This window comes from Anguilla rostrata, chromosome 2 (genome assembly GCF_018555375.3).
Source record: "Anguilla rostrata isolate EN2019 chromosome 2, ASM1855537v3, whole genome shotgun sequence".
NCBI classification, from domain to species: Eukaryota; Metazoa; Chordata; class Actinopteri; order Anguilliformes; family Anguillidae; genus Anguilla; species Anguilla rostrata.
The window spans coordinates 28,140,062-28,150,579 of record NC_057934.1 but is presented as its reverse complement, the minus strand read 5'-3'; the positions used below and the strand labels follow the sequence as shown (position 1 = coordinate 28,150,579).

General features: G+C 36.2%; 1 protein-coding gene across 1 annotated transcript in view; it reads right to left on the bottom strand.

Moving 5' to 3' along the window:
• Positions 1-3,701: 3,701 nt before the first annotated feature.
• Positions 3,702-10,518, bottom strand: part of col9a1a (collagen, type IX, alpha 1a) — a 70,501-nt gene continuing 63,684 nt past the window's right edge. The window contains exons 31-32 of the mRNA XM_064324467.1: positions 6,694-6,771; positions 3,702-5,179 (exon numbers count right to left, since the gene is read on the bottom strand). Coding sequence (XP_064180537.1) covers positions 4,974-5,179; positions 6,694-6,771 — 284 coding nt within the window. The 3' untranslated portion in view covers positions 3,702-4,973. The remainder of the gene's footprint in view (positions 5,180-6,693; positions 6,772-10,518) is intronic.

Here is a 10,518-nt window from a genome sequence, read left to right as displayed (position 1 = left end):
ATCTTGACGAAATGTCTAGTTTCCTGGCACCTCAATGGGGGGAGGCTGTTCCTTCTTATTTAACTTCTTATTCTCCCTTTGCATTCCATCTTGTTTCGTACAGCTTATCTTCATTTGACATCAGACACAATACATGCAGTTTTCAATAGAAACACACAGGCTATTGATTAGGATATTACATTTTGCAAGCAATGGTCATACATATACTACCTGATTATATGCTTATAGCAAATGTACTTTTATCTCCATTTACAAAGTATCCCTCATGTTTACATATTCGTGATCTTCTCAGACACCTGTGTCAAGCTTCTTGTCTCCCCTTCGTACCAAAAATTATTGCAGTTGAAACTTGGCGGTATGCCCAGGATTTCACCTGTCTGACTCCCTCAGCTCATCCTCCTCGAAGGTCGTTCCTTCCCGGTACCTTTCCATTTTACACATTTAGTTACATACGTTTAGTTATAAATGCATAAAAATACACTTCATATAGATAAACACAGTAAGCAAACTTGTTTTCTATCACACTGCATGCCCATTCTGTAGAAAGCATATTGTTTAAACTATTCAAATAAATAATTTGTGGCAATTTCTTTGGTATTACTTTTATTTTCTGATATGCAAAGATTGCTGGGACATATGTCTATGTATTCTATTGTATAATGTCGAGTGTTTATTTGTCATAACTATTGTAAGGTCAGCTAGGTAGCTGAGGAAGAGAGCAAAGAGGAGACCTAGCTACAACTAAGCATATTAAAATGCCATATAAACTCAAAAAGTGGATGGAAATGAGAAAACAGAACACTGATCAGGAGAGAAAGGTAGACAAGTTGCCAGCTCGGATGTCTGTCAAATGAGTGAGTGCATATTAATACAGTGCTTCTCAAGGGGATTTCTGTTGGGTTTCTCGTGGTATCAGCCTGTTGTAGTTCGAATTGGTCCACCACGCTGTTGTCTCAGAAATTATTTTTTATATAGCAAAGCGCCAGTGCTAAACGGTAAACCTTGATCATACTGTAAGAATTCAGATCAGGATAACCGTAATCCACAAGCCTTTCTTAAAGGGTTAGTTGACATTTTTAGACCCAGGTCCGCAAAGCTACTGATCACAAATTATCCTACAAATCCTACGTTAACACGATTTCTCAGTCTTATTGTAACAAGTTCTCCAGTCCTTCTCCCCACAAACCACACAATCCGTCGTTCTTGGACGCACTACTGCTTTATTGTGCGCTCACACAAAACACGGAAACACAAACAAAACAAACCACACACAATAAGGACCGGGATTAGTTGAGACGTCACTCCCGTGCGCATCTCTCATTCCAGACCCCGGTCTCACTGCAGGCAGAGCATGTAAACAATTAATTGTCATTGCACACACCTGGGGTTGTAGCGCCAGCTAAACCGCTCCCTCTCCGCCTACAGGTGGTGCACTGACCACACCACCCCTCCACACTGATATCTACCTCCTGACCACAAGCACATAATTCAGTATGTGCATGAAATTACTTGGACAAGACTGAGTCAAAGATCATTAGTTTTAAAAAATACCTCATCAATGCAGGCCTGTAAACTGTATGGCACACACTGTGCCTTGGAAAAAAGTCCCCCCCCTCAGCCCTCCGCAAAAAAATCTCTGTCTGCCCCCCCAAACACAGCAGTCAAGATCCGGGACTGGCTACAATGTACAAAGTACTGATATCAAAATTAGGTACAAGAAACCATATTGCCTATCTTAGCTCAAATTTTACATTGCGTATTCCAAAGTAATGCTGCTAAATTATTTAAAGTAACTTGGCCATGTGTTTTTTCAAGAGAATGTGGTCACTTAAAGCATGTGTCACATCGAAGTGTCAAATGGCAATTTATAGTAGGAATAATCAGCAATTCAGCTGTTACACCATTTTTTTTTACATGACTACACAATATATTTGAACAATAGTCTGCATGCATCCAGTGCTTTGGGTGTATGAGAAGCACATCATGAATAAAATGCATGAATAGAATAGCTTTGTTTAGAAAATTGTATTCACAGATAAGATATTTTATTCTTTAACATTGCAGAATAAATTATACTATTGCACTTATTTGGCAAAACTGCATTTGACCAAGCATATAATACATTAATGGGGCAAACATATGTCTGGATAGGTTTGTAAGATTCAATATTTATTTCATAGGCTTAAATATTTCGAAATTTTACATGTATTTATGTACCCCTCCTTCTGTTGTGTGAATAATTGAATGTTTCTTAGTATAAATGTGTGTTTGTAAATGTGAATATTATATGCTGCTAGGAAAATGTTGTCATGGGCATAATTAATTATTCTATGTATGTATGGATGTATGTATGTGCAGTATTTACAGTATATTACAATTCTATGGCCCTTTTTTCTGCTAAGTGATATGACGAATTCTAAATTAAAGGATTTAAAAAATCTGGCATGTTGATATATAATTAGTAGAGATAAGTGAACAACATGCAGTAGCTTTGTAGAGGGGTGAAAGCATTCACTTTAAATAACATAAAATATGACAAGGCGCTGTATGTAAAAAAAATAGGTTAAGAATAAGTGGTTAGCAACCCATCGCACAACTACAACATCACACACAGGGCTGTATGTCCAGCTACCATTCACATGAGTAAGCGGTTTGCTGTCACTCATTAGTGCAATAAATGATATGCTTTTTTGTTTTATACAGTTGTACATATATCGCTGTAAATATCTTAGTTGTTGTTATTGTTGCTGGTCTTGTTAATAAGTTATAAGTTATTTGAGTACTTCCTTTAATTTTCATTTCTGGCTGACAGTAGCTTTGACCAGCTTGAAAGGCCGACAGGCCAGCTGTGACATAAATAACGTTCGCGGTAGTGTTAGCTTGCTTTTACCAAAATAATTATATCGGTTGGAAAGTGGCATTGGAATTCAGTGGATCCGGGGCCATTTAAGAGAAAAATGTGTCCAGAAAAAATATCCAAGTTTTAAACACCAGTTTAAATCATTGTGACAAGGATGCTAATGTAAAACTCCGATTCATTTTCTGCATAGAGAAATTATGCTTTGATCCAGAAATCCATATTGGTAAAGGTTTTGTTTGGTGTTACATCAGATTTCTGTGGCCCATAACATATTATACAGAAATATTTCACTGCAGAATGCCTGAAATGAATCAGAATCCAGAATTCAACAAAACCGTGTATTAAACAAATATTTGACCGCAGAATGCCTGAAATGACCAATCAGAATCAAGCATTCAGCAAAGCTGTGTAATAATAAATAATATTGTTTTCAAACTTACCCTTTTTGATAATATTCTTTTTTAGTTTCTGAGTCCAAGATTATGGGTGCAGGATGTTAGCTGCGGTGAATTCAACATCTTAAAGCATCCCCCTAAATCAGGTCTTATTACTTTGTTGGTGGGCATCTGGACCACAATATTTCAAGGGGAGCTTGATTCTTTTAATATAGTGTCAGCACCAACCCTCCTAGCTGTGCATTCACCTAAGTCACGTACATAGCATTGACTGCCATTTCCATAACATTAGATTATCTCATAGGATGAACATCTACAAATAACCAACTAACAGTGAGTTCCAAAATGTTTGGTTCAACCTTATAATGACAAAGTGTGCGTGTGGAGCTTGCAAAAAAAATCCAAATCTAAATAAAAACAAAACTGAAAAACTGGTCAATCAGCAGTTGTCATTATCCAACCTCACTTTATTTCAATGGCAATGAGTGGGTGCCATGAGAACATGAATGCTGAATACATGCCATTCACAGAGAATAGGTTCCAGTGGGTGAACATTCAATTTGGTAAACAGAACAATGAATTTGTAATTGTCAATATAGACAGTCCATATCCATACAAGTTTATAATCATGTACATGTTCTAATCATTATGTTCAAATATAATGTTAAAACAATGTTCTAAGAGAAATAATGTTAATATGCTCAATAAAAACAAAAAAAAAATATTTGTGTGGGTGCTATTGAACATTAGAGAAACTTCTACTGAGCTATTCCTACTGGGTAAATTCCACAATGAATCTATCTGATGGTACTTCATTAAATCCCTTTTTGTAGTCCAAATACATATCAGGAGCCTGGTTGGAGTCAAAATGTTTTGTGGCTTACTCACAGACGTCCAGGAGGATTTCTAGGCTTGACTTCCCTCAGCAAAAACCATGTTTATTAACACTTAAGGTTGTTATTAGCCTGTTAATCAAATTACCTTTGATGATATAGATCATCTAAAATTATGTTAACTGTGTACTGGTGGATACTGGTGAGTCTGCTGTTATTTTTCCTATTTTGTACCTTAGAGGGCACCTTTGACCTTCATATAATAAATAAAAACATCATAAAATGTATGGATATTTCCTAAACATTAACAGTAAAAAGTGTCTTACTGCCTTCCTTCTATGCTTTCACTGTATTGAGACACACTGACCATTATCTCCTGATTAAAATCAGGATGTGGAAAAAAGAAACATACTTCCTAAATAAATTAATTTAGCAGGGAATGTAATCAGTATGAAAGTCAAAAAAATTGCACATGAACAAAGATTTCTGACATATAATAAAGCAGCCTATTCTGTTTTCACTATTATGTTTTTAAAAGGAACGTTTTAAAACATTTTTTTGTTTTAAAATGTTTTTTTTTTCTTCTGGGTTTTACCTGGGTCTCCACTGTAATACATGTGACAAAACGAAAGCTCTTTTTTTCATTATTACACATTAGGCACTACAGCTGAGATCGAAACACACATTTTATCTCTTGGGATTCTACAGACCGGTGAGCACCATAACAGAATAAAACAAAAACAACAGTTAAAATAACACATCTCGCTCTATCATAAAAAATGTGAGGCTGCTCATGTTGTGCCAGTAAGTCTTCAATGGAAAGTGTTCCATTAGTCTCAGTTCTTTCTGCCCTGGTTAGGGTCAATGCTATGCTCAGAAGCCTGCTCATGGGCCATCTGGCCCTTTCATGCTGCTGTCCTTAGCAGACTGTGGGGCTGCCACTGCCTGTAAATTGCATGATGAGGGATCACAATAGCCATTGAGACCAGGTGGACCTGGAGGCCCAGGGATTCCAGGGATACCAGGCACACCAGGAGGACCTCTCTCACCATCACGGCCATCTGTCCCATAACCAGGTCTTCCAGGTTCACCTGGATCAGGGAAATAATACGTTCTGTCACCATCACCAACTAACATCCTGGCTAATAAAAATACACTGGATTCTTTAGAAAAATGTTTTGTTGTTTTTTTTGCACCCAGGTATATAAAAAAAGGCATGGCAGATAGGGCTGTAGCACACTGGTGAATAATGGAATGCTTAAAACAAATTCACTTCAGCAGGCCAGTGATCTCGCATACACTGAAAAAGCTTTTAGCTTTGGTAACACAACCACCATTACAATACATCAGATTCATATTGTTTTAGCTCTCTGTAGATGTCTACAGCTTTCAAAAGTTCTGTATAGACATACCATAAGCATTTTATTATTTAACCATGAATTAAAACCAATTTCTTTACCTTCTAATATTTCTGTGCCAATTTTGACGTGCTTTGTTACATTTTAAAATGGCAATGCCTCAATTGTGAGCTATAATAGTAACTCAATAATTATTATTTTTAATTGCTTAAATTCACATGATTTAAGGTGGTCAAGAATAACTGAAAATGACCTCAAACAATAATGAGGGTATTGTTGGCATTATTTTAAATTTATTTTATTTGTATATTTTGCGAACCAGTTGCATGGATGCAAAAAAGGACGGTTTGGCAAGGCTGTTATGAATTCCTTTATTAAAAAATGTGTAATTGAACATTTTATGTAGTATTTATCAAAAGTATCAAAGTATCAAAAGTTTTGCAAATGAGCAGAGTGACCATGTATACTTGACTGCAATTAACAGCTTATGTCGTACATAACGACAACTTACGTCGTTAAAAAAACACTACAATTCAGAACAGAGGAAAAAGCAGTGGAAATAATTTTGACTTTGAGATGTTAGCACTACTGGAAATTTGGATAAGCCATGAACCAGAAGTACATTTGACATGGAGAAACCTGCTGTATGCTAATCATGGTCCGTTTGTGTGGCTCCAGGACAAACATTCTGGCAATCGCCTACTTCACTGTTTAGTTATTTTTGGCAAGTTTAGCATGCTGAAGAAGGCAATAACAAAACGTGTTTTGCATGCTTCATATATTTATGTAATAAATTATCAGTTTGATTTTTCAAGAGAGTGCTGTCAATGTTTTTCTCCAGTTTAGTAAATATGCTATTTGATTAATCCCATTGTATAATAAAAAACCCATGCTGGGTTTTGGAGAAGTGCATCAAGGCACTCATTCACAGGACAACCAGAATCTAGATTGCGCGAAAACTGACTGTGACCAGGAGTCCTGTGGCATGATGCTTAAATTCCCATAGTGCCACCCAGGGAAGGAGAATTTCAGTCAACATGGCATCCCCAGCCACAAAACACCTTATTATTATTTTTATAAAGTTGTGTGAGAAACAACTTCATAAAAAATAATCCATGCCTTTAGATGTTACTCAAGGTTAGGACAACATGGCTTTATTTTAGTCAAACTGAACCTGGGCCATGTTCCTAAAGATAGTCATGACAGGTGGACATTTACTGGCACTCCGCAGTGACACAGACACTCACCTGGTAGGCCAGGCACTCCAGGTAGGCCTTTTGATCCTCGTACTGTTGGTCCTCTATCTCCTCGGTCTCCCATATCACCTGTTGTACAAAAAACACTGAATTAATATAGAACTTCTTTCAGTTCTACATAGGTATCAAATAGACTTGTCAAAATAATGAGGGAGCACAATTATGTTCAAATCTGCAGGTAAATAGAAAATATGAAGACTATCTGCCTGAATCTGATTTGTACTCATACTGAAGTGAATGCATTACCTGAAATCTGTGCTGAGCACAGGGCAATAAATGGTAGTAAAATAAAAGTAGCCTTTCCATCCCCCCATTTATTACACACAAACCCACATCATAAAACAATTTTTTAAATACTTTGTATGGTTACTTTGTTTATTTTTTAATCATATATCCTTTCAGCTTTCAAAACAGCACCTCAGATCATGAAATAAATCATTCAAAAAATGTTTTAAAGGTCCGTATGTAATGTACTTACAATGCATTCACTTGTGGTATATCCAATACATCTTTATGGCTCTTTTGTCAATGTAAATGTTTCTGTAAACTAAAATGCCCCCACTCATATATAAGCTAAAGTTGTTATCAGGGTCAGGAGCTATTTTCAACCCAGGTGGGTTTTTTTTTTACGCACAGCTGCTACACCAACAAACTTTGAGCCACTGCGCTTCTGTGCGTCAGCCATTATGTTTCTTCAAAACGATTCATATCATTGTGGATGGCCACAAGATAAAAATGCCCATTCTGTTTGCAACGTAGGACTTTGATTTCACTAACTAGTTGTTTCATTTACTACACATTATTGAAAAGTGATCGCTGTATTCTGTAGTCGCCCCCACCGAGGCAGTGCACAGCGGGCTGAGAGCTGACCATTCCTGGCTATCACTCAGGGAAACTCTCGCATCGAGGAGGAGGAGACGTCAGGTGCGGGAGCTAGCGAGACAAAAGCCTGGTGTGGCAGCTGGATATCTTTCAAACCCCCGCAACCTATACATCAAAATGAAGCTCAGAACCTGTAGTTTTAGCTAGAGCCCGACCGATATATTGGTATGGGCGATATATCGGCCATTATTTTACTTTTTTGACGACATCGGGATCGGCAGTTGTGCCGCCGATGTGCCCCGATTTTTTAATAAGTATAAAAAACAAAAAAACTATGATTATTTATCTGTACTTGTCTGTTCGAACGTTGTAATTGCTATTTACTAGAATTATCCAGTAGAGGGAGCTCTAATACAAGTGTGAACTGCAGCAACTGACGCGCTACTTCTGTAATAAGACGTTTGTCACTCGTGCCTCATCCAATATTCTCCACTGCAAGACTTCTTCTTCTTCGATTGCCGCAATAAAGGTATGTATATTTAGTGAAAGTTTTTAATTAAATGCGTTTATACGACCACTATGTTTATCAATCCTCATTATCAAGCGAGCGAGCTAGCTAACATATTTGGTTCACTTTCGCAAGCTAGCTGGCTAGCAAGCCTTTATGAAGTGGCAGTGAGCACATAAGCAGCGTAGGATCTACATTTCCAGAGGACATCGCTGTATTCTCAAATAAATAACCAGGTAAAATAAAATGGTGATTGAATGTATCACACATTTGTTTTTTATCTGAGATAATGATATTAGCTACTATATGATGCTGTGTAAATAGCCAACGCGTGATTGCAAGCGAGTGTGTCATCTAGTCACGCGTCATCGTAGCAAGCTAACCAGACAGTAAAAACGCAGATAAAACACTTCTAACATGGATCATTTTAAGCCATGTTATCTAGCTGTGTCGTGATAACATGAGAGAAGGATTGCTGCTGGAGAAGTGAATCAACCAACAGTTAGCGCGGGTAACCTGCACGAAAGCGCATTGTAGTTTTTTTCACGTATTTCATCCAGTCAATTTAATTTCATCTAATGTTACACTTGATTCACTCTTTAGCTCCGCTAGATAATGTCTTACTCTTTGAGATCATGTAGTAGAAATAAAATAAGAAAATATAATTCATTTAACTTACTGAGAATATATAATAAGAAATAATGAGGCTGTGTCAATAGCTAATGCGTTATTGCGAGCGAGTGTGTCATCTAGTCACGCGTCAGAGCGCATTGTAGTTATTTTCACCGCCTAATTCTTATGGACAGGGACGCTCACTAGATAGTCTTACTCTTTGAGATCATGTAGTACGAATAAAATAAGAAAATATAATGAATGTACTGAGAATAGATGCTAAGAAATAATAATAACAAATTAATAATAACAACAACAATAATAATAATAATATTCATAAAAATACATGTTTGAAACTGGAAAACTGATTTTTTAAATTAATTTTTTATAGATGGCTGGAAAAGAAAGGAGTAAAAGCAAGGTGTGGAGTTATTTTGATTTCACACACTTAAAGATGGTGTTAATATATATATTTAATTTAATATCATCTTTTACTTTTTTATCTAAAAAGTAATCTATTCTTTGCGTGTTTATTTTTATTTTTATTTGTTTGCTTATAAGTTAAATGTTCTTAAATATAGAAACTTTAATAAAATATAAGTTTTTCAAACTGATTTGAAAATGTCCAAACATCGGTAATCGGTGGGCTAGGACTCTCCAAAATTGGGATCGGCATCAGACCCAAAAATCTGCCATCGGTCGGGCTCTAGTTTTAGCTGTATGTTTTAATTTCCTCCATTTAAAAAAATCCAGTCAAAATATTTTACGAAATGTTTTACCTTGTATTTCAGTCAATATTCATTAGTTTAAGATGTAACATGCTGTATGTATCAGCCATAGATATTGGCTATCAAATGAACACGAAATCCAGTCCAGATTTTCATGGTAGGCTAACAGTTGCCACCAAGGGAAAATATGAGGACATCAGGTGGTTTGCAGTCTATCCAAACTTAGTTCAGTAGGGGGAAAAAAATAAAAAATGAAAAAATAAAACAGGCAAAAAAAGTTAATTACTGTTACAATTGTAAAGTAGTAATTCATGTTTCCTTAGCGAACTGCAGTAACGTTAACACATCAAGAAAAGCGAATGCAGCATCATTGGAATTTAAGATTATTCCCTTCAACTGAAGGACATTTTTCTATATATCTTTACTGTAAATAGTTTCTATTTCCAATGCAATACAGAATATTTAGATTTATATATATTTATTTTTTTCAGTTTTTGATTGTTCAATGTCCCCCCAGTTAAATGGGGGGGACATTGAACAATCAAAAACTGAAAAAAATATAATTATTTATATGCCAATATTGAATCAATTTGATGCTTTGAAGGCATATAGATTACAGACTGCCTGCTGCACCATCTGACCACGACAATATGTCACCCTGCGTGCCGTGTCTGTTTAAGGGTTTTTCAGTGCATACCACCAGGTCTGGGTGACTGTGAAGAAATGTTATGAAAAATACATGTTTAAGTTTGTTGCATTACTTTTAAGTTGTGTAATTAAAATTGTGTAGAATAAAAATATTTTTAATTGTTGTTTATAAAACTTATGGAAGCAAAACCACCAAACAATCAGTATCGATATTGGCTGATGTTCACCCCAAATAATCGGACTCGGCATCGGTAAGAAATTTTCATATTGGTGCATGCCTAATTATGTGTATACCATGAATAATTCTAAACATAATTCCTAAATTATGATACATAGCCTTGATGGTAGACTATGTATCAAAATTTGATGGTACATATGTGCCACAATGTAGTAAGGCTCCATTTATGAGTAGTGCTAACCAGGTGGAAATCACCTTTTAAATGCTTGGGATTAAAGGGTTAATTGAGAACTAACTGAGAAGCAACATGGGGCAGGAGA